This window comes from Heterodontus francisci, chromosome 3, assembly GCF_036365525.1.
Source record: "Heterodontus francisci isolate sHetFra1 chromosome 3, sHetFra1.hap1, whole genome shotgun sequence".
Classification (NCBI taxonomy): domain Eukaryota; kingdom Metazoa; phylum Chordata; class Chondrichthyes; order Heterodontiformes; family Heterodontidae; genus Heterodontus; species Heterodontus francisci.
The window spans coordinates 159,414,440-159,439,757 of NC_090373.1; the positions used below are offsets into that span (position 1 = coordinate 159,414,440).

Sequence of the window (25,318 nt, forward strand, 5' to 3'; positions counted from 1 at the left end):
GATAAAGTTCAGCTTACATATATTCTAACTAATATAAAAGGGATATGTTAACTAAGAATAGAGAGATTGGAACAAAAATAGCTTTTTAACAAGAGACACATGATAAATATAGAGGTGAAAATGTGGAAAAAGATGAGAGTCGTAAAAGCTATTAAAAGAAGCTAAAGAGTAGTTTGGAAGGAAGAATGAAAGAAGGCTGTTGGCCCATATAAATGAAATAGCAAAAGCTGTTATATGTGGAGTAGAAATAGAAAGATAGTCAAAGAAGAGGTGGAGCCACTCAAAAGGTGGGCAGTGAGTGACTATCAGATCCTTAGCAATTACTTTGCATCAGATTTTACAATGGAAGATAAAAATGGGATTGTCGGAATACCCAAGGAGAATGTGGAAGTTTCAGAATGGTGGATAAATATATTCAAAGGAATATTGTATTAAAAAAGTTAATGGGAATAGAACAGAAAAATTGTCTGGCCCAGATCGTATGCATCTTAGAATACTGAGGAAAGATAAGAGGCACTAAATTATACTTGAAGTGAGAATTGTGACAAAGGACTGGAGGGAGGCAAACATCACACCTGTTCAAGAAAAGGGAGATGAAAAAGCAAGGAAGTCACAGGCCAATTAGTTTAATCATGGTTGCAGGTAAACATGACACAGCATTAAATTAGTGAACACTTAGAAATTCATGGAATAGTTAGTGATAGGCAATTATGACATCAGTTTCATTCTGACGTCCAGGAACAGTGAAGTCATCAATCAGGCTGAGCTGCCAATTGGATTGAAGAATTCTCAGACAGCAAACCAGGAAGTTAAAAAGAACTGAAACAAAAGCAAAGTACCGAAGATGCTGGAAATCTGAAATGAAAACAGAAAATGCAAGAAATACTTATCAGATCAGGCTGCATCTGTGGAGAGAGAGAAACAGTTAAGGTTTCAGGTCGATGACCTGTTCTGATGAACGAATGATGAAAATTTTAGTTAGATTTCAGGTCCAGAGAAGCTTTTCAGTAATTATGTCTTAGTACACCATTTAAGAACTCAGTTACCACTTATCCAATGAGGCTTAGCGTTTCCAATGGTTTACAGTGTGAGTGGTGCATAAAAAGCTAAAAGTTCAAGTCAAATCACTGATTTCTGTGCTGATTGCATCTGCAAAGACTGCAACAGCACATGGTGCGGAGGAGCAGGGTATCCCTGACAGCAGTTTCCACATTTAACTGTGCATGTGCAGACACCAGAGATTGCTGTTAGTTCTAGACAGTAATGACAGCGAACACACCGTGTATAGATAAAAGATATCTGGTGGCTTTTCAGAGATGTTTAATTACTTGGCTGGTAAGAGGCTTGTTATAAAAATTAAGGGAATGTAATCACATTGATACAGGGATGACCAAGGAATCTAAAGGAAAACTTTAGGAGATGATATTGAAGTTTACTGTTGATACCCCCAAATCCAGGGGCATAGCAACTGTGGGGAAAATTGTGAGAAAATAGTGGTAAGAAAGCTACAGTACCTTTGCATCTGACTGCATGATACCTGACCCGGAAAGTGAAGAATAATGTGCTGCTTCATTCTCCAGCACTAACATCTCTTGCTGAGCACTAAAATATAGAAATAAAATTATGAAAATTTACAGAGCAGAAGGAGGGAAAATTGAGGGCAAGGAGCAATCAAAAGAAGTATACTCTGAACAATAAGGTTCATAACACGAGTGAAAGAACAGAGATCTAGGGGTACAGGTACATAAAAAGGCAATTAGGATCTCATGTCTTAAGTATAGAACATTGAATATAAAAGCAAAAGTTATGTTAAATTTATATGATATTGGCTAGGCAACATTTGGAGTACTGCATAGAAAGAAGACTAGAGTTATGGAAAGGGTTCAGTGAAGAATCACTGGAATGAATAGAATCATAGAATGGTTACAGCACAGAAGGAGACCATTCGGCCCTTCTCGTCTGTGCCAGCTCTCTGCAAGAGCAACTCAGCCAGTTCCATTCCCCTGCCCTTTCCCCATAGCCCTGCAAGTTTTTTTTCTTATTCAATTCCCTTTTGAAGGCCATGATTGAATCTGCCTCCACCATACTGTCAGGCAGTGCATTCCAAATCCTAACCACTCACATCATAACAAAGCTTTTCCTCATGTTGGTTATTTTGCCAATCACTAAATCGGTGTCTTGTAGTTCTCAACCCTCTGCCAATGGGACAGAGTTTCTCTCTACCAACTCTACTTCATGATCTTGAACACCTCTATCAATTTTCCTCTCAACCTTCTCTTTAAGGATTAAAACCCCAGCTTCTCCAATCTATCCACACAACTGAAGACCCTCATCCCTGGAACTATTCTTGTAAATCTTTTCTGCACCCTCTAAAGCCTTCACATCCTTCCTAAAAAGTGTGTTGCCCCGAATTGACCACAATACTCCAGTTGAGGCCAACCCAGTATTTTATAAAGATTCATCAGCAATAGGATGTTATGTTATGAAGAAAACCTTGAACTGGGACAGAAAAGGTTCAGAGAGGTCTAGTCAATGTTTTCAAAATCATGGAAGAGTTTGAGAGAGTGAATAATGAAAGATTACTTTTGTAACTTAGGAGTACAGACTCACTTTGATCACAACCAGGACAAAGGGGTAAATTACAGGTTATTAAATATTATTAAAACTTGGAGTGCTTTACCAAAAGATCTCTATTGAGGTAAAAGCAATTAACATAATTTAAAAAGGGTTGCATAAGCAAATGAAAGAACATACACAGATGTAGGAAAATGCAAGGAAATGGGATTAGAGTAGTTAGATACAGTTGAAGAGCTCGCACAGGCTCAATGGTCTGAATGATCTTGTGTGCTGTACCTTCTCTTATTTTCTCAATTGTCAAGGCAAGGGATGTTGATGCTGGGGAATGGAACTCTTCTCAGTTTAGCACTCCCAGGTAAGGCATAACATAACCATCTACAGAATAAATCACCCTTTACCCTACTCCACATTCAACCACAAAAGGCAGGCCCTACTGTGCTGATGTGACATTTCTTTTTATTTCTCTCACCAGCCTGTGATCTTTGAGTGACATTGTCAATTAGTGCCATATTAGAGACTGTTTTGTGCCATAGGCCCATCCCCCATTGCAATCTGGATTGAAATAAAAGCAGAAAGTGCTGGAAATACTCAGCAGCATCTGTGGAGAGAAAAACAGAGTTAACATTTCAGATCTGTGACCTTTCATTAGATCTTTCAGATGTTCAGTTCTTTCACCAGCCAGTTTTCTAAATTCTGTGATTCTGTGACAGTTTAGTATTTGAAGAACAACATTGGTATTGAATACCTTATTCTTTCTTTCCTACTAAAACTACTTAACTGCAGTTGTATCCTACAGTCCCTTGGTTTTGCTGAAACAATATAAGTGATGGACAATATGGCCTGCTACATTCCCATCATTTTCTTTTCCCCAACGTCCTTTAGGGAAGGAAATCTACCATCCTTACCTGGTCTGGGGTACATGTGACTCCAGACCCACAGCAATGTGGTTGACTCTTAACTGCCCTTTCAAATGGCCTTGCAACCACTCAGTTGTCGAGGGCAATTAGGATGGGCAAAAAATGCTCGCCTTGCCAGCGATGCCCAGATCCCATGAAAGAATACAAAAAAAATGTAAGACTGGCCCAAGCAGTGGTGTAACCAGGTGCATGAGATGTGTAACCATATTATTGCCAGCTGCCCTGAAGCTCTTCTCAAGACCCCAGCAGACGTTCCCAATGCAGCAAGCAAGCACCAAACAGAAAGCAGCACAGGACAGACAGGTGTGTCTGTTCTGCACATGTGTGCATTAAAACTGATCCATGGGGCCCATTGGGGCAGCCTCGTAGAAGTAGTTCGGGAAGTTTATTAGGGTGTTTCTGGGCTGATGACCAATCACAAACCCAGATTAAGAAGACACTGAGGCCACAATGGACTACCACAGAAAATGCAACATATGTATAATGTAGCTGAAGCATTACTCGTCCTAACCTCAGAGTGTTTGAAAGGGTCTCTGATGCCCAAAGTAGAAAAGCCTTTCATTCTATAGCACTGACGTCTTTCACTTTCGTGATTCTCTTCTTGGTATTTATTCGCAGACGAAGATTTTAGGAAGGTTTCACTCATCGGTTTCAGGCCCACTGGTGGCTAGTCAGGTCTATCTGTGACCGGCACATTCTCCCACAGCGGGTGCAAGTGAAGGTGTAGTCACTGCTGGGGGAAATTGGATCTATCTTTCTCTTCCTTTTCTCTTGCTGATTCTTCACTCTCAAAGGTTGAAAGTCTTGAAACGTTTGCATGGGGCCCCTCTGTTCCTTTTACCAGTGGTCAGATCTCCATACAACACGATCTTGGACAGGCGACTGTCGTCCATCTGGGCAATGTGACCTGCCCAATGCAGTTGGCTTTGCAGGAGGATGGCCTTGATGCTGGTGATGTTGGCCGTTTTCAGGACTTCAACGGTCCTGCTAGCGGATCTTGAGGATGCTGCAGAGGGAGCGCTGATGGAAGCGCTCTAGAAGGCGTACATGACGGCGATTTAGGACCCATGACTCGGCACCATACAGAAGGGTGGCGAGGACTACGGCTTTGTACACTTTGAGTTTGGCCTGTGCTCTGAGGCTTTGCTTGCACCACACTCATTTGTACGATTCCTTGGTGCAATATGACGTTCACACCTTCTGTCCCTACCGTTTATTTTCTGTTAACAATCAGCCTCATCACTAACCTGCAGTCCAACCTTCTGCTTTAGCTTTGACTTTCCATGCAACTGAACCCTCCTCCGCTATTTAGTTTAAAGCCCTAACTACAGCCTTAGTTATGTGATTTGCCAGGTCTCTGGTCCCAGCATGATTCAGGTGGAGCTCGTTCCATCAGAACAGCTCCCTCCTTCGCCACTACTGGTGCCAATGTCCCATGAATTCGAACCCATTTCTCCCACGCCAATCTTTGAGCCACGCATTTACCTCTTTAATCTTATTGATCCTGTGCCAATTAGCTCATGGCTCGGGTAGTAATCTGGAGATTATTACCTTTTTGGTTCTGCTTTTTAATTTAGCCCCTAGCTGCTCATATTCCCTCAGCAGAACCTCGATCCTCATTCTCCCTGTATCGTTGGTACCTACGTGGACCACGACAACTGGATCTTTCCCCTCCCACTCTAAGTTCCTCTGCAGCCCAGATGAGATATCCTGAACCCTGCCACCAGGTAGGCAACACCGCCTTCGGGGCTCTCGATCCTGGCCACAGAGAACAGTGTCTATGCCCCTAACTATACTATCCCCAATTGAGACTACATTTCTCTTTTCTCCCCCCACTTGAATGGCTCCCTGTACCATGGTGCTATGGTCAGTTTGCTCATCCTCCCTACAGTCTCTGCTCTCATCCATACAGGGAGCAAGAATCTCGAACCTGTTGGACAAGGACAAGGGCTGAAGCTCCTGCAACACTACCTCCTGGATCCCTCTACCTGCCTCACTCATAGTCACACCCTCCTGTCCCTGACCACTGGCCGAATTCAAGGTAGTTAATCTAAGGAGTGTGACTGTCTGCTGAAACATAGTGTCCCCCTCCCTGATGTGTCGCAGTGTCCGAAGCTCAGACTCCAGCTCATCAACTCTGAGCTGGAGTTCCTCAAGCAACCAACACTTGCTACAGACGTGGTCACCAGGAATCACAATGGGGTCCACCAGCTCCCACATCATGCAGGTACAACACATCGCCTGGCCCTGCATCTCTATTTTATTTAATTAGGTTTTAATTTGTTTTTTAAATTTCGGACTTGTCTTTAGTTTTTTAATCTGTAAAATATTTCTCCTATTCACCTTTAATCTGAAATCAACTTAGAATAGGTAATTCAAATTAGCAGTTACCAACCAATGAATTTACAGTTTTCTTGTGATGTCACTCTTTGGTTTTTTTCACTGTTTTTACTCCCTTAAATTACCCAAAAATTAGATTATTTACAGTAGGAACCTTGATTCCCTAAAAAAAAAAACACTACTATATTAAAAGAGAACTGTGGACCTTTCTCTTCACTTTAGTTACTTACCGAGCTAATTAGAATTATTCCCTAACAGCTGTTACTCACCAACCAATCACCTTGCAGCTTTCCTGTGATGTCACTGTTGACATATTTTTCCAACACTCCTGCGCGCCTGGACTGCTCTCACATAGGTCCGACTGCTCTCTGCTCCCTGTGCCGGTCTCACTCAGTCTCACTCCTTTCGGCTGCCGCTGCTCGTTTAAACTGTGCTGGTCTCATTCAGTCTCTGTGGAGATATAAACGGATTTAATGTTTCAGGTCTGTGACATTTCATCAGAACTTTCATCAAGGCAACAGGATACTTGATTAATAAGTCCAGAGAGTTTAGTGGAAGTAAAATAATACTTAACAATTGGCAGTAAAATTATACTTAACAAGCTTGGGAATATAACTTTACAGCTCTAGCAGGTGCGCTTGCTGGTCGAGCTTGGTTGCAGAGTGACCCGATACCCTCTCTTTTACCTCCGAGGTCTTCTATAGTTTCTGCGCAACGAAAACTTTCAAAACTCCTGCTTTTAACCCCTGGATGGTCATCACACCACCTCAGAGTCAGGCACTTGTTAATTTAATAATTGGCTCTCGTTGTTACGAGGTAAATTTGATTGGTTCTTAATTTTGTCTTCCACTAGCCGCCACCTGTGCTCAGTGGAGTACAATGGAGTGGTTTCACACTGTCCCTCAATCTGATCTTAAACAACCTCTCTATTCATTAAAGCCAGACTTTCAAAGGCCACGATGTACTATTCCATGGGCTTTATCCGGAATTTCAGAAAGGTCCATTGTTTGAACAGAGCTGAAACTGTGCTTTTAAGCTTAGAACAAACTTATACAAATTAAACTCAACAAACTTTAAAAGTTAATAGAGGATACAAAATGGCTTCTTTAGTCACATGTTAATATTAAAATGGCTTCTTTGACCTTATTACAGTGGATACAGTAAAATATGGTCAAGTTAAACTAAAATCTAACTACCCAAGCCTACCTACACTCACCCACCCCACTGACAAAATATGTGATTAGTGTATATACAATCTGGAAGTGAGCATAAATGAACTTTTACACCCACAAATCTTTTTAGTTTTAGGATTGCACCACCTAATGGAATATCTTACTTAGTGCAGTTGATCAAGTTTTCACTTGCAGCAGCCAGTAACAGCAAATATGGGCTTGAGTTTCTGGTGAATAACATGTGGGAATCACTAGTTTCACAAAAGCTAAGTCCATTGCTACATCACTGAGCAATTCTAGCTATGTGAGGTGGCATTACTTAGTTTATTTACTGAACTGTTTATGGAGAACAATGTTCTGCAAATCATTAAACGATGATCAGGGTCTAAGCGTGACTTAGACATGCCATCACTCCTTACTCCATAAACCATGGTTAATGCACTGTGCAACTAATAAAGAGGCAGGACCTTTTGTTTGACGCTGTGCAGGCAGTGACGTAGTTCAAACCACGGCATTCTTCATTGAATTCACACAGTTCCAAAGGTGCAATCTCATAAAATTACAGCAATCCTTGGTATAACTGGGCATTGCGGGTTGCAGGTCCAATTATGCATGCTGCTCAGTTTCTGGTCTTATTTATGTCACGGGGTGAGACCCCATGTACAGGCTGTAGCATTCCTCTGTTGAAAGGAGGAAGGGAACAGCCCATGGGGTGAGGCTTATCCACAGTGTACATCACACCTTCTCAAAGCAGTCAAAGGGGGCAGAGCTAACTGCCACCCACCCCTCCCCCTCCAGTCCCCGTTTGTCCTAACAGCAGCAGAGACGTGAGTCCAGCTTGACTAATGAAATATGAGAACAGTTTACAGTGAGAAATAATATGTAAATAAAAAAGGGGAATTATGTAATCTAAGCTGCCTAATCGTCTCCATTGGGTCATACATATTGATTGGTTTGTCCTTAATGCTATATTGAGAAGTGAGCTATGTGATATATATCAGTGCCTGTGATGAAGCATTTCTGGCGTGCGAATTCAGCAGGTATTTGTAGGGAGAGACTTGTGATGCAGCAGAATTATATAGCCTCTGATTCCATTCATTAAATATCTACTTATTCAGTATTATTGCTTTGGAGCCACCCAGTACTTTGCATCTGATGAGGGGATAAATGAGAAAATGGGGACAGAGCAGTACCTTATTACTGTGATGTATAAATCACTTGGAATAGAAAAAAAAAGTCTTAGAAATCCACGGCTTCGATGGGCTGAATGGCCTCCTTCGGTGCTGTAAATGACTCTATAACACCTGTCCTGCTGTATCTTTTACATTGTAAGGAAGATCATCAAAATGTAAACATTCGAGAGTCTAAACACTCTGCAAAATTGCAATTATGCCATAGCTGTAGTGTCAGTGCAAAGTGGTTGCACTTCACACTCATAATAGGGTAAATACAGCCTGATTCTCCAGTCAGGACCTGACATGACACTAGGGCGAAGCACAGGGAAGCTCCCTGGAAGAGAGAGTCTCATTCCGCTTTGCTCTAGAGTCAGGTCAGCTATTAACACCTAATTATACTGCAGAATCTTAAGGTTGGGCCAAGCCAAAATTATTTAGAATAGGAAACAAGCTTGCATTGTGAATGCACCCCTAAAGATGACACCTACACAAAGGATGCTCTAATCACCTGGGTGAACTTGGGCTAGGAAAAGGAAAATAAACCAAGGATCTTGCTCCAATTCACTACTCGATGAGTTCTACTGGAAACTGCACTTGTAAGGATGTTGGATACAGCCACCATTGCCTTCCAAAGCTGCCAATACATACATGTGAAGACTGTCCAGTTGGGTCAGGTACCAAAGGGTAGCTAATGACATTGGAACCATATACCAACATGAGAGATTATTGACCGAGAGGAATTGAAAGAAACAAAGAAGATTTGTTGATAAAGCACGGAGTAATTTTGCTTTGTTGATGGTGGGAAGTGTTGCTACTGGTGTTAGGTGATTTCCACCTCCCTCCCCTCTCACCCACCCCCCACCTTCACTGTTTGCCAATTGTCAGGGAAAGGGAGAAGTCAGCCTGGTATAACTGCTTGCCTATTCAATTACTGCTGCATCTCCCCATACCACTCAAAATCCAATACTCTAATCTTTCTGTCCTTTCTGGTCTATCGGCTTATCCTCCTTAGAAACAGTGGCCTCAATTTTCCAGTTATAACACTAATAGGAGAACATTGGCAATACAGTTGGAAAGTTGTAAGCGCTTTGGGATGTTTTACTACATTAAAAGTGCTATATAAATGCAAGCTGTTGTTGAAGATCTAAGCCTGTATTCCACCAGTAAAAACAATTGTCCATGGTCAACCTTTTATCTTACAACATGACTTCTGATTTAGTTGGATGTAAAATTCAGTCTATTTTCTTGAAAGATGAAATTAATCTGTGCAGGTGACTAAATAACATTATATATCTTCTCGGCTTACTTATAACAAACCTTGTGTTTGGAGTGGCTGTACTTTCTAATGTACTTTCAATTGTTCTGACTACAGGTATGTGACTGGTGCAAGCACATTCGGCACACAAAAGAGTACCTAGACTTTGGAGATGGAGAACGACGGCTACAATTCTGCAGTGCAAAATGCCTCAATCAGTACAAAATGGACATTTTTTACAAAGAGACACAGGCCAATCTTCCTGCTGGCTTGTGCAATACTGGGCACCCTCCATTGGAAAATAAGTCAGAAAACACAGGCGTGCAACTACTGACTCCGGAGTCTTGGAACATGCCACTGACAGATGCTCGGAGAAAGGCCCCTTCTCCCGTGGCACCTTCCTCACAGACTCAAGTCCCCATCCCTTCTGCATCTGCTACTCTGTCCCCATCTGATCCTGCCATTAGTTCCGCTGCCAAAATTCACACTCCAATCTCCAAGGCAGTGGCTGCAAATGAAAGCCCAAATATTGCACCAATTCAGCTTCAACAGCCAGCCAATATTGTGCCTCCAGTGGGTGTCCCTCCAGGCAATCCCTCTATGGTAATGACAAATCGAGGACCTGTGCCTCTGCCAATATTCATGGAGCAGCAGATGATGCATCAGATTCGTCCGCCATTTATCCGAGGACCTCACGCTCCAAGCCCTAATAGTCCTCTGTCAAACCACATAATTTCAGGGCTTGGTCCCCCAACAGGTGGTTCTAGAACTATAGGTCCTAATTCTAGCCCCATGCATAGGCCAATGCTCTCGCCACATCTTCATCACCCATCAACGCCCACAGTGCCAGGGAATCATCAAGGGTTACTTCCCTCAGGAGCACCCCTACCTAATGTTTCCTTTCCACCTATTAATATGATGCCAAATGGCCACATGCATATCCCACATCTTTTAAACTTTGGAGTGCCATCACTTGCTCCGTTGGTCCCCCCTCCAACGCTTCTGGTGCCCTATCCTGTCATTGTTCCACTGCCTGTGCCGATTCCGATCCCCATTCCAATTCCACACGTGTTCGACTCCAAGTCTACCAATGGTATTTCCAGCAACGCTGAGAGTCTCATTCCAAGTACATCTAACGTTGAAGATGACACTAAAGAGCCAAGGAGTTCGTTGACATCAGATAATGGGCAGCAGGCACCTTCCAAGTCTATTAAAGCCTCGTCGTCTAACTGCTCAAGCCATTCTTTGAACCAGCCTGCCGTACTTCTTGACACCAGCAGGAGCGAGGTTGTTGATCTAACTGTCAAGCCTAATGGTCCAATTAAAAGTGATTTTTCATATTCTGATGCGGTAGACTTTCCACAAGACGAAGTCATAGACTTGACTATGAGCCATAGAAGCAGACTTAATCACATCGGTCACAGGTCTTTACATCCTTCTGTGAAACTTGAGAATGAAGGCAGAAGTGTTGTAGATTTGACTGTTTCTAGTCCGGATAAACGGAACTGTATTGACTGTAGGGATTTTCCTCATTTGAACCCTATTGAAACAAAGGTGTTGTCTTGTAGTGATTCTTCCCACTGCAGCACTATCCAGCTAAATTCAGGAAGCTCAGGAGGTGACTCTGATCTAACACCTTGTAATCTGGTTATGAATGGCACAAAGAATGTGGATGGTTCCCACTGCTCGGAAGAAAGACCAGACCAGCAGCAGCAGCAACAGCAACAACAGCAACAGCCACAACCACAACAACAGCAGCAGCAGGAGGAGATCGCTGTCAACGAGTTGGAGTCAGTCAAAGAAAACAACTGCACACCAAACTGTCAGCTGGAGTTAGAGGCAGGTAAGAAGGCCTCAATTGAATCACCCCTGGGTGGGGTGGACAAGCAGGATGTAAATCATAATCCTGCAGATGAGGACCATGCATATGCCTTGAGAGTAGTACCCAAGACGGGCTGCTTGATTCAGCCTGTGCCAAAAGCGACTGAAAAGACTGCCATAGCACCCTGCATAACCTCAACGCCAATACTCAACACAGGGCCCGAGGACAGTGAGCCGCCACTGAAACGCAGATGTCTCCGGATTCGAAACCAGAACAAGTAAAGGTTTGTTTTGAAATGCGTTTACAAAAACCTGAAGGCAACACGTTTAAAATACAAAAGAAGACGCAGAGAGTCATATTTGACCATTATGACGATGAGCATTTCAAAAATCATTAATTGTAAAATTTAAAAAAACTTTGTTTTAAGTCAATTAGCACAGCACTTTTCCTCCAATAAGGCTTTATCCATCCAAACTGGCAGTGGTTTGCGGTGCTAATCATTTAGATTGCTGGTGCTAATATCAAGAGATCTAAAATATATGATTTACGCAGTGGCAAAGCTCTTCATTGCTGCACTCTCTTGGGTATGCTGATTCATCATACGTTTGGTGTGGATTCTCATCTTTCATTTTTAAGCTCAGAATTGAAAGAAACCTGCTCTTTAAATTAATCTGATAAAAATGTGATAATACTCAGTTTAAAGTGCAAAGTAACAAGGAATGATCAAGTATATATTTAGATGTCTTCCATAATATCATTTTGACAGACTACATATTGTATTCTTAATGAACTCTACATACAGCCACTTTTTTTAGACAATTTAAAGATTGCTGTCACCATGAGAGAGGCAGAAGGCAAACGATTACTTGTTCTTATGAAGAAGACAATGATTACTGGTGGTCCTTTGTATCAGTCTTAGAATGTTGAGAATGGCAATAATACTTCTTTAAGAGGAGTTATTGAATGTTTGTTTATTACTGGATTCACATGGGTATCTATCAGTTTTTGAGAGAGTTCTGATTGAGTTTGCTGGTAACCACAAATGCCCAGATTTTTTAAGACATTTTTTCCCTCTTTAAGCAACTGCACAGTTTGGGACCTGTCTGGCATTAACAATCAGAAAAAACAAATGAAAACTTTTTATTGATCAGTATATTGCCAGCAGTGCAAGAATGCCATAAAATAAAGGTTGCAAATGTTATTGGGATAGTTACATTTTCTTTTCTGCCCATCTTCAATTGAAATATATTTTGTCTTCCATAAACTCCCATCAGGAAAAGTAGAAGATTCTTTTATTAGAGAAGCATTTGATGGGGGTGGGCGGGGGGTGGGGGAGGGGGACTGGGAGGGGAGTGTAACTAGAAAGGGCCCATTTTGAGTTATAGAGCTTGGATTTTGCAGTCAGCGGAAAAGTGACGACGCTTGCTGCTGACTTCAAAAAAAGCTGCCCACAAAAATCTAGTTGATTGGCATTGATTTCACACCTTTAATTTCATTCTGGTGCTAGCCATCGGAGATCTATTGCATCCAGCAACAGTGATGTCATCAAGCAGACTATGTAGCCAATCACATTGAAGAATTCTCACAGACAGCAAACCAGGAAGTAAAGTACTGGGTATCCTTAACTTTTTAATCATTTGCAGAGAGTGAAATAAAGATTGGGACATACACAAGGGATTAAGTTAGAAGCTGAAGTTTAGTTTAGAGATACAGCACTTAAACAGGCCCTTCGGCCCACCGAGTCAGTGCCGACCATCAACCACCCATTTATACTAATCCTACACTAATCCCATATTCCTACCACATCCCCACTTGTCCCTATATTTCCCTACCTACCTATACTAGGGGCAATTTATAATGGCCAATTAACCTATCAACCTGCAAGCCTTTGGCATGTGGGAGGAAACCGGAGCACCCGGAGGAAACCCACGCAGACACAGGGAGAACTTGCAAACTCCACACAGGCAGTACCCAGAATTGAACCCGGGTCACTGGAGCTGTGAGGCTGCGGTGCTAACCACTGCGCCACTGTGCCGCCCCACACATTATACACAAACATTTTTTTAAAATGACTGTTTTAACAATCTAATTGAGTTTGGATCATAATGGAGAAATTTGACATTCCACAAATATAAAATTAGTTTTACGGGGCCAGAGAGGTTGTCATCAATAATTGTGACTTAGTGCACCATTAAAAAACCCAGGTACATCTCATTTAACAAGGTGTATTTTTTTTCAACGGTTTTCACAGCAAGACTAATAGTGTAAAAAGTGGAAGTTCATGTCAAATCAAGTTATTTCTAAGATTTTTCTTCTGCAAGGACTTCAACAGTGCACCTTGTGTAGGAGTGGGGAATCAATGACTACAGCTTTTAACTGCATGTGTGTGGATGCCAGATGTTACTGTCAGTTTTACAGTTGTAATGACAGCGAATGCAGATCGTTTTGCCATCATTACAACCGTAAAATTTGGGCCAATGAGTTGAATGGCTGAAGAGATAATCGACTGAGCAATTTAGTTGGCTGGTATAGATTGGTTAATTGAGGGGACAGAATAACTTACGACTACAAGTGAATTGTGTTAGGTGCTCTTCATATTTGGGAAATGTGCCATATACAGCACGGAAGTGTAGTATACAAGTAATTGTACAATTTTTATTGGTATTCTTGTGTACAATTCCGATGAGTACTGTCAGAAGTCTCTGAGTGCTTTAACATTCCCATAATTTTACATAAGGCAACTTTTTGGAGCAGCACAGCTATCAACTTGAAAGTGAATGGCAATTCTGGTGCTGTGGAGACTAGCTCGTTGTATTGTGGAATGGAGAGACTTAGTTCCTGTGTGAGGAGAAGAAAAGTAGAAAGTGAAGTCTTCACCAAATCAATGAAAACACAAATTTCCCTGCTGTCCAATTTGCAGAATTTTGTGGATTATAAAAGGACCTTGGGAGAGAAAATTAGGCAGGGGAAGGAGAGTATGAAAAGTTACAGTAATAATTTTAGCATTGTAGTGACAGGAACCATGCACGCTGAGGGTAAAAAATTTGTCCTAGCCCCATACCTGAATAAATCATACAAATCAGGAAATGTGGAATACAATAAATATATCACTGAGCTAGTTGACCTGTTTTTGTGGTATAATTCAGATGAGCTCTGATTGCAAACCTTTCTTGAATTCCAAGAAATGCAAATCATTACCAGTGTTTTAAGCATAAAATCTAATTGCAGTGCACTATTTAAAGCAGAACCAATATCCAAAAGATCTATGAATGTGAAGCATTGCAATGTTGTAGGCATTGCATTGTTAAATTTTGTGAAACTTCTACACAATGGGCTGTAGTTTAGGCTCAGACATTGGCACCATCTACTTCTGATAATTTAAAGTTTTTATACAGTAATTTGAATTGTCCAGTGACTTTAATTAAGTGGTATGAATAACAAAGTAATGTAGGAATTTAGTGCTAAGCACTGGTGCTCTTGGGTAATTTGTATGGAAAGAAAATTTCAATTTTTAGATAATTTGAACTAAGCAACTTTGAATGAAGAGTAGACTGTAAATTACAGGAGTGTTTCAATCAATTACAGCTTTCGCCTGTAGTCAGCTGAAACCTGAAAATCCATTTGAACACGCTGCTGAACTTGAGTTGCAGGATAAAGATTAAAGGAATAGTATTGCCTAGGAGTAAGTAGTGCAAAATTTGTCCCACGTTGTGTCTTTGTCATGATAAAAACAAATTATTTTGCAGATGTTCACATTTACAGGCCTCTTTCTTGTCCTGCAACACCTCTGAAGGAACAGTAGAGGATTTTAAGTCAGTTAGTTAGCTCAGAACTTGCAAAGCATCCATCTGCTGTTACTGCACTCCAGGATAAGCTGATTAAGTTAGATAAAGAGAGATAGGAGGAGGCTTGTGTGGAGCATGAACACTGGCACAGACCTGTTGGGACAAATAATCTGTTTCTGTGCTGTATGTTCTCTGTAATTCTATGTAATCTCAGTATGCCTGGTCCTACAAACCAAATGAGTACAGGTCTCTACAGAGAAGCCTGTAAATGTAAATAATACAAGAGAAATTTCATTTTTACATTACTTCAAACGACTCCTGGTGCTGTGACCTTGCCCATCCATTGTCTCTGTCTGTTGGTCTCTCTCGTTAGCTCTCTGTCCTTATCATTGGGCGTGGCAGTACCATCTACTGTCCACTATGTTCCTTTTCCATTCCTGAGCCGAGCAAGCAATGCTGTGAGATTGACTAACAGACACCTTAGGACAGAGAAGGTGGTAAATGCTGCTGTAATATTTGTCCCCCTTCCCCCTTCTCTCCACCCACCCCCCCCCCCCCCCCAGGAATCATGGAATGGTTACAGCACAGAAGGAGGCCATTTTGTCCGTCGTGCCCATGTTGACTCTCTGCAAGAGCAACTCACCTACAAATAGCCTTACAAATTTTTTCTCTTCAGTTAATTATCCGATTCCTTTTGAAATCCATGATTGAATCTGCCTCCACCAAATTGTCAGACAGTGCATTCCAGCTCCTAACCACCCATTGTGTAAAAATGTTTTTCCTCATGTCGCTGTTGCTTTCTTGGCCATTCACCTTAAATTAATGTCCTCTGGTTCTCGTTCCTTCCGCCAACGGGAACAGTTTCTCCTGATCTACTCTGTCCAGACCCCTCATGATTTTGAACACCTCTATTAAATTTCCTCTTAATCCTCTGTTCTCCAAGGGCACAGCCACAGCTTCTCCAATCTATCCATGGAACCGAAGTTCCTCATCCCTGGAACCATTCTCCTGAATCTTTACTGCATCCTTTCTAATGCCTTCACATCCTTCCCGACGTGTAGTGCCCAGAACTAGACACAATACTCCAGTTGAGGCCAAACTGGTGTTGTAGCAGGTTTATCATAACTTCCTTGCTTTTGTACACCAAGCCCCTATTTATAAACCCAAGATCCCATATGCTTTATTAACTGCTCTTCCACCCTGCCCTGCCACCTTGAATGACTTATGCACATATACCCCTAGGTCCCTCTGCTCCTGCACCCCCTTTAGAATTGTACCCTTTATTTTATATTGCCTCTCTTCATTCTTCCAACCAAAATAAATCACTTCACACTTTTCAGCATTAAATTTGATCTGCCAGTTGCCTGCCCATTTCACCAACCTGATGATGTCCTTTTGAAGTTTATCACTATCTTCCTCACAGTTCACAATATTTCCAAATTTTGTGTCATCTGCAGATTTTGAATTGATTCCTGTTTACCCAAGTCTAGGTCTTAACACTGACCCCAGGGGAACCCCACTATATACCTTCCATAAAACAACTATTCACCATTATATTCGGCTTCCTGTCACTCAGCCAATTTCTTATCCATGCTGCTACTGTCCCTTTTATTTCATGAGCTCTAACTTTGCTGACAAGCCTGTTATGTGACACTTTATCAAACACCTTTTTAAAGTCCATATGCACCACATCAACCACCTTACCCCCGCATCAGCCCTCTGTTACCTCATCAAATAAAACTCAAGCAAGTTAATTAAATATGATTTGCCCTTAACAAATCTGTGCTGGCTTTCCGAAATTAATCCACATTTGTCCAAGTGACTTAACTATCATTTCTAAAAGCTTTCCTACCACCGAGGTTAAACTGGCTGGTCTGTAGATGCTGGGTTTATCGTTACACTCTTTTTTGAACAAGGATATAATATTTGCAATTCTCCAGTCCTCGGGCACCACCCCTGTACCTAAGGAGGATTGGAAGATAGTGGCCAGTGCCTCCACAATTTCCATCCCTACTTCCCTGAATATTCTTGGATGCACCTCAATTAGTCCTGGTGACTTATCAACTTTTAAGTACAGCCAGCCCATCTAATAGCTGCTCTTTATCAATTTTTAGCCCATTTAGTGTCTCAACTACCTCCTCTTCCCTATGACTTGGGCAGCATCTTCTTCCTTGGTAAAGACAAATGAAAAGTACTCACCATGCTCCCTGCCTCCATGTGTAAATCCCTTTTAGGTCACTAATCGGCCCCACCCTTTTACTATATATATCCTTTGCACCCTTTTTCAGCTTCATCTTACTCTCTATCTCTTTCATCATCCAGGGAGCTCTGGATTTGTTTTCCCTACCTTTCCCCCCTCATGAGAATGTGCTTTAACTGTACCCGAACTATCTCCTCTTCAAAGGATCATTGATCAGTTACAGTTTTGCCTGACAATTTTTGCTTCTAGTTTACCAGGGCCAGATCTGACTCCATTGAAGTTGGCCTTCCCCCAATTAATTATTTTTACTCTGGATTGCTCCCTGTCTTTTTCCATAGTCAACCTAAATACTCTGACCACTGTGTCCTAAATGTTCCCCTGCTAACCCTTGATCCTCTTCACTCACCTCATTCCCCAGAACCAGATCCAGCAATGCCTCCTTCCTGATGATAGGTCACAGAATTGAAACGTTAACTCTGTTTCTCTCGACACAGATGCTTCCAGACCTGCTGAGTATTTCTGGCACTTTCTGTTCTCATTTCAGAGTTCCAGCATCCGCAGTATTTTACTCTTGTGTCTCCTTCCTTGTTGGACTGGAAACATACTGATGTAGAAAATTCTCATGAACACAGCTCTCGCCCCTCTCTACCCTTTGCACTATTACTATCCCAGTCTATATTAGGAGATCTAAAGTCCCCCATTATAACAACTTTATAATCCTTGCACCTCTCTGTAATTTCCTTGCAAATTTGCTTTTCTGTATCTTTCTCACTATTTGGTGGCCTGTAGAATACACCAATCAGTACCTCTATTGTTTCATCGCTCTAAGTAAATAGATTCTGTGCCCCTCTAGGGCGTCCTGTCTCTCCAACACTGTAATGTTCTCCATAATCAATACAGCCATGCCCCTCCTTTCTTTCCTTCCCTATCTTTCCTGAACACCTTGCATCCAGGAATATTTGCTACCCAGTCTGCCCTTTTTTGAGCCAGGTCTCCAGTATCGCCACAATATCCTATTTCCACGTGTATCTGCACCTGCAGCTCACCAACCTTACTTACCACACCCCGCGTGTTCACATGCATGCACAGTAAACCTAATTTAGACCTTATTACATTCCCTCTTACTCTGACCCCAACTACTATCTAACAATTTCCTACTGTAGTGCTGTCTGTCTCTCCCAGTTATCTGTGCACCTTGATTTTCCTCTCTGATATTATCTCCTGGTTTCCACACACCTGCCAAGTTAGTTTAAATCCTCCCCAGTAGCATGACTCCCCAATCGTTTTGTATCCATAGTTCCTTCAAAAGCGAATTATGATGAAATATTTGATATTTGTCTCATTTTTTTCTTAAAGTAGGTGTTGCATTTTTTGAAGATTTTGGTCATGTCGATTTGATTCATATGCAGGAGTCCTAGGTCTAATTCAGCAACCTTGTAAATCCCCTAGACTGAGAACACGTTGAAAATCATGTGGAAATCCTTTAATCTCCAAGATATTGTGACAGTAGTCTTAGGATCACCCCTCTATGAGTTGAGAAATATTTGCTGGGTGAGACTAAGTTTCAGTTTTAAAAGCCTACAGATTGTCGAAATAGGGGATGATTGTGGCAGATCTGAAGTTCAGAGGTTTTGATGCCCTGGGAAAGTGTAACTTAAGTGTGGGATATGGTACATTGAATCTTAGTGGCAATGCATAAAGGGTGAAGAGTATGCAGGACCTTAGATTTTCAGCTTAGCAGAAATCATTGAATCTTACAGATGGGGCCATTTGGCCCATCATACCAGTGTTGGCTCTTGAAATACTATCCAGTTACTCCCACTCCTTTGCTCTTTCCCAAAGCCCTGCAAATGTTTACCATTTCAAGTGTATATCTAATTCTCTTTTGAAAGTTACTATTGAAACGGCTTCCACCACCCTTTCCACCTATTATAACAATTCACTGAATAAAAGAATTTCTCCTCATTTCCCCTTTTTTTTGCCAATTATCCTAAATCTCTGTCCTCTGGTTATTGACTCTTCTGCTAGTAGACAGTTTCACCCTATCTACTCTATCAAAACCCCTCAAAATTTTGAATGTCTCCAGTCAATCTCCCCCTTAGCCTTGTCCTATCAACACCTTCTCTTTTGTTATCTCTTGCCCCACCCCCTGCTTTACTTGCTTAAAATCTTTTACATTTCTTATATCTGCCAGTTCTGAAGAAGGATCACTGACTGAAACATTAACTCTGCTTCTCTCACCACACATGCTGCCAGACCTGCTGAGTATTTCCAGCGTTTCTTGTTTTTATCCCCTTAGCCTTTGCTGCTCGAAGGAAAAGCTTCTCTCGTCTATCCGTAATAACTGAAGTCCTTCATCCTCGGTACCATTCTTGTAACTCTCCTCTGCAACACCTCCAAGTATGAGAGGAAAGTTCAGAGAATCACTGATACAGTAGCAGAGAGCAATCAAAGATTGCAACATGTGTGAGAGAGATTGGAGGCTCAGGGTGAGAAAAAATTGACTATCAGATGACAAGTTTTTTTTCTTTTGTCAGAGTTAAAAGGGCCTCACTAGTATTTGGGAGCAGTATTGAAGTCTTGATGCAGCTTGGACTTTATAGAAAGTTGAGTTGTGGGGACAAGAATTGGCACAAAAGTAGAAACTGCCTTTTTTGGAGGCAACTTTAGCAATGGAGGTGTAGAGAGTCCATTGTCTGCACAATTACAGATTATCTCTTTGGCCTCCTTATCTCGAGAGACAATGGATAAGCGCCTGGAGGTGGTCAGTGGTTTGTGAAGCAGCGCCTGGAGTGGCTATAACGGCCAATTCTAGAGTGACAGGCTCTTCCACAGGTGCTGCAGAGAAATTTGTTTGTCGGGGCTGTTGCACAGTTGGCTCTCCCCTTGCGCCTCTGTCTTTTTTCCTGCCAACTACTAAGTCTCTTCGACTCGCCACACTTTAGCCCTGTCTTTATGGCTGCCAGCCAGCTCTGGCGATCGCTGGCAACTGACTCCCACGACTTGTGATCAATGTCACAGGATTTCATGTCACGTTTGCAGACGTCTTTAAAGCGGAGACATGGACGGCCAGTGGGTCTGATACCAGTGGCGAGCTCGCTGTACAATGTGTCTTTGGGGATCCTGCCATCTTCCATGCGGCTCACATGGCCAAGCCATCTCAAGCGCCGCTGACTCAGTAGTGTGTATAAGCTGGGGATGTTGGCCGCCTCGAGGACTTCTGTGTTGGAGATACGGTCCTGCCACCTGATGCCAAGTATTCTCCGTAGGCAGCGAAGATGGAATGAATTGAGACGTCGCTCTTGGCTGACATACATTGTCCAGGCCTCGCTGCCGTAGAGCAAGGTACTGAGGACACAGGCTTGATACACTCGGACTTTTGTTTTCTGTGTCAGTGCGCCATTTTCCCACACTCTCTTGGCCAGTCTGGACGTAGCAGTGGAAGCCTTTCCCATGCGCTTGTTGATTTCTGCATCGAGAGACAGGTTACTGGTGATAGTTGAGCCTAGGTAGGTGAACTCTTGAACCACTTCCAGAGTGTGGTCACCAATATTGATGGATGGAGCATTTCTGACGTCCTGCCCCATGATGTTCGTTTTCTTGAGGCTGATGGTTAGGCCAAATTCATTGCAGGCAGCCGCAAACCTGTCGATGAGACTCTGCAGGCACTCTTCAGTGTGAGATGTTAAAGCAGCATCGTCAGCAAAGAGGAGTTCCCTGATGAGGACTTTCCGTACTTTGGACTTCGCTCTTAGACGGGCAAGGTTGAACAACTTGCCCCCTGATCTTGTGTGGAGGAAAATTCCTTCTTCAGAGGACTTGAACGCATGTGAAAGCAGCAGAGAGAAGAAAATCCCAAAAAGTGTGGGTGCGAGAACACAGCCCTGTTTCACGCCACTCAGGATAGGAAAGGGCTCTGATGAGGAGCCACCATGTTGAATTGTGCCTTTCATATTGTCATGGAATGAGGTGATGATACTTAGTAGCTTTGGTGGACATCCGATCTTTTCTAGTAGTCTGAAGAGACCACGTCTGCTGACGAGGTCAAAGGCTTTGGTGAGATCAATGAAAGCAATGTAGAGGGGCATCTGTTGTTCACGGTATTTCTCCTGTATCTGACGAAGGGAGAACAGCATGTCAATGGTCGATCTCTCTGCACAAAAGCCACACTGTGCCTCAGGGTAGACGCGCTCAGCCAGCTTCTGGAGCCTGTTTAGAGCGACTCGAGCAAAGACTTTCCCCACTATGCTGAGCAGGGAGATTCCACGGTAGTTGTTGCAGTCACCGCGGTCACCTTTGTTTTTATAGAGGGTGATGATATTGGCATCGTGCATGTCCTGGGGTACTGCTCCCTCGTCCCAGCACAGGCATAGCAGTTCATGTAGTGCTGAGAGTATAGCAGGCTTGGCACTCTTGATTATTTCAGGGGTAATGCTGTCCTTCCCAGGGGCTTTTCCGCTGGCTAGAGAATCAATGGCATCACTGAGTTCCGAGTTGGTTGGCTGTATGTCCAGCTCATCCATGACTGGTAGAGACTGGGCTGCATTGAGGGCAGTCTCAGTGACAACATTCTCCCTGGAGTACAGTTCTAGGTAGCGCTCAACCCAGCGGTCCATTTGTTTGCGTTGGTCAGTGATTATGTCCCCTGATTTAGATTTGAGGGGGGGGCGATCTTCTTGATGGTTGGCCCAAAAGCTCTCTTCATGCCATCATACATTCCTCTGATGTTTCCGGTGTCTGAGGCCAGCTGAATATGACTGCATAGGTGTTGCCAGTAGTCATTTGCGCAGCGCCTGGCTGTTCTTTGTGCAGTGCTTCTGGCTGCTTTAAGTGCTGCGGATGTTAAATCGCTGGGGGCTTTCTTGTAGTTCAACAGTGCAATGCGCTTAGCGGCTATGACAGGTTCCAGCTCTTCATTATGAGATTGAAACCAGTCTACATTTCTCTTCGCACTTTTGCCGTAGGTGGTCAAAGCTGACTCATAGATGGCGTCTCTGATGTGGGCCCACTTGGTCTCAACATCCCCTGTGGGAGTGTTTTGAATTTAGCATTCCATAAAGAGGTATTCAATTTAGGACATCCAGCCCCGGGACTGACTCCGTGATGCCAATCATCTGTAGTTTGTATGAGGAAGCAAAACATGCCCTCGCCCTCCCTCCCTTGGCCCATGCTCATGCTGTTCCTCCCACACTATCACAAACTCTTCTGTTTAACCCTTTCCATATCCCTGTGCGCTGATAGATTTGCAGTCCCATACAAGCAGCAAGGGGTAAGTATTTTAAGCAATGTGAGGAATTATGCATGGCTGACCATAGCCACGGCATAAAAACTGCATCATTAGTGAATGTTGTGAATGCCAACCACTGTCTTAGCTAATTCTTTTTTTGTTGTTGTGTATTCCGAGAATGCTAAAAGGAGTTTTTGCTCCTCACACAAAATAGTTGAAGGGAAAGAAAATTACAGGGCTACGGTGAAAGAGCAGGGGAGTGGGATTAATTGGATAACTCTACTGAAGAGCCGACACAAGCTTGATGGGTGGAACGGCCTCCTTCTGTGCTTCAAATGAACCAAGGCAAGAATTGAACCTAGGTTGTGCCATCTACTCTCTTTTCATCATCAGTTCTCAGACCAAAGCTTTTACAAATGTCGTACTGAAGTATTAGAATCACGAGATTGCATAGAGAGAATTTTATTTTGCAGAATCTGTATAACAAATGGCTTAAGACAGTTTTTTCCCTCATCCCCACCCCCAAACCAGCATCTGATTCCTCTGCTTACTGTTACAGTAAGTTACATTAAGCAGGCAGGTTTGATGTCTCCAGTGGGTTCACTGTATGTGTAACATTATCTGCAATTACTATCTTTCAGTTTCCACTTAGTGAATGTGATTTTTGTGACTACTGTTAACCAGTATTTCACTGTTTTAGTGAGTGGCTTTATTGCTGAGTGCAGTGAGATTGTACGCCCTGCTTATATTACACTGAAAGATGTTGCATTGGATTGGCAGCACAGAAATAGGCCATTCAGCCGAACTGATTTATGCTCCGTGTGAGCCTCTTCCCACCCTACTTCCTCTCACCCAATCACCATTTCCTTCTATTCTTTTTGCCCTCATGTAGTTATCAAGCCTTTGCTCACGTGATAGCAAGTTCCCCATTGTAATCAATCTCTAGGCAAAATAGTTGCTCCTGAACTCCTTATTGGAATTATTAGTGACTACTAATATTTATGACCCTTCGATTTGGATTCTTCCACAAGTGGAAAGATCTTCTCTATGTCCACACTATCAAACCCCCTCCATAATTTTAAAGACTTCGATTAGGTTATTCCTTCGCTATCTTTTTTTTTACAGGAAAAACCTCCAGCCTGTTCAGTCTTTCCTAATAGGTATAACCGCTCGGTTGTGATATCACCTTTATAAATCATCTTCCAGCTTCTCCAGTGCCTCCATGTCCTTTTTGTAATATGGAGGTCTGAATTCTGTACTGTAATCTAAGTGCTGTGCAATCCACCACATTTCGATGGCAAAACGGTGCCAGTTGCAACTGAACAAGAACTGTGCATGCGCAGAGTTGCATGTGGGTGGTTTTTTCAAAGTCACAATTTGTGGCCTTCAATACTGGCAGTCTTAACATTTCCTGCTGCATGGAGCAGTAAAACAAAAGATCTGGAAGAAAATGCATTACTTACAGTCTGTCAAAATGCCATAGATACAGGCAGATAATTTACATTGATTCCTGCACAACGTCCCCAGTGCACGCACACACATCCATACAACTCAAACAAATGATTTGACCCAACCACTTCCTGTCAGCATTTACATATGCGATCAAATTGTCTGAATCATATTTATCCACCCTGTTTTCATCTCCCTTCACTGTTGTTTCTTTATCCACCTATCCAGTCTAATCTTGAATGTGGCATAGTTAAGAATTTAAGAACATAAGAAATAGGAGCAGGAGTAGGCCATTCGGCCCCTTGAGCCTGCTCCACCATTCAATTAGATTGTGGCTGATCTGATTGTGGCCTTAACACCACTTTCCTGCCTGACCCCCATAACCCTTGACTCCCTTGTAAATCAAAAATCTGTCTAACTCAGCCTTGAATATATTCAATGACCCAGCCTTCACTGCTCTCTGGGGTACAGAATTCCAGAGATTATCAACCCTTTAAAAGACAAAATTCCTCCTCATCCCTCTCTTAAATGGGAGACCCCTTATTCTGAAACTGTGACTCCTAGTTCTAGATTCCTCCAAGAGGGGAATATCCTCTCAGCATCTACCCTGTCAAGTCCCCTCAGAGCCTTGTATGTTTCAGTAAGATCACCTCTCATTCCTCTAAACTTCAATGAATATAGGCCAATCTGTTCAATCTTTCCTCATAAGGCAATCCTTTCATCCCAGGAATCAACCTAGGGAACCTTCCCTGAACTACCTCCAATGCAAGTATATTTCCCCTTAAATAAGGGGACCAAAACTGTACACAGAACTCTAGGTGTGGTCTCACTAATGCCCTGTATAGTTGTAGCAAGACTTCACTACTATTATACTACATCCCTCTTGCAATAAAGGCCAACATTCCATTTGCCTTCCTAATTACTTGCTGTACCTGCATGCTGATTTTTTGCGATTCATGTAGGACACTCCGATCCCTCTGCACTGCAGCATTCTGTAGTCTCTCCATTTAAATAATATTCTGCTTTTCTATTCTCTCTACCAAAGTGGATAACCTCACATTTTCCCACATTATACTCCATCTGCCAAATTTTTGCCCAATCAGTTAATCTATCTATATTTCTTTGCAGACACTGGGCTGAATTTTAAGAGCCCACCGCTGATGTAGACGGCAAGCTCAAAAAATGACAGCCCATGCCAAAGAGCTGCCGTAGTCTCCCATGCGGCCTGTCATTGAAATAACCAGGGTGGCCTGCCACCGCCACTCCCCCCTCCCCCCCTCCCCCCCCCCCAAATCACATGGCGGGGACGGACTGTCTGTCCGCGGCAATGGCATCAGCTGCCTGTGCACAGGCATTGGTGCCGTTTTTAAAGGGCAGCCAACACTGCCGGCAGATTTAA

General features: G+C 42.7%; 1 protein-coding gene across 10 annotated transcripts in view; it reads left to right on the forward strand.

The window, feature by feature from the left end:
• sobpa (sine oculis binding protein homolog (Drosophila) a) overlaps positions 1 to 25,318 on the forward strand; it is a 420,356-nt gene that overhangs the window by 358,931 nt on the left and 36,107 nt on the right. For 9 of the 10 annotated variants that reach the window (XM_068027132.1, XM_068027091.1, XM_068027110.1 and 6 more), the window contains one exon: positions 9,554 to 11,541. In XM_068027132.1, coding sequence (XP_067883233.1) covers positions 9,554 to 11,539 — 1,986 coding nt within the window. In that variant the 3' untranslated portion in view covers positions 11,540 to 11,541. The remainder of the gene's footprint in view (positions 1 to 9,553; positions 11,542 to 25,318) is intronic. The other variant, XM_068027101.1, reaches the window with a different exon arrangement.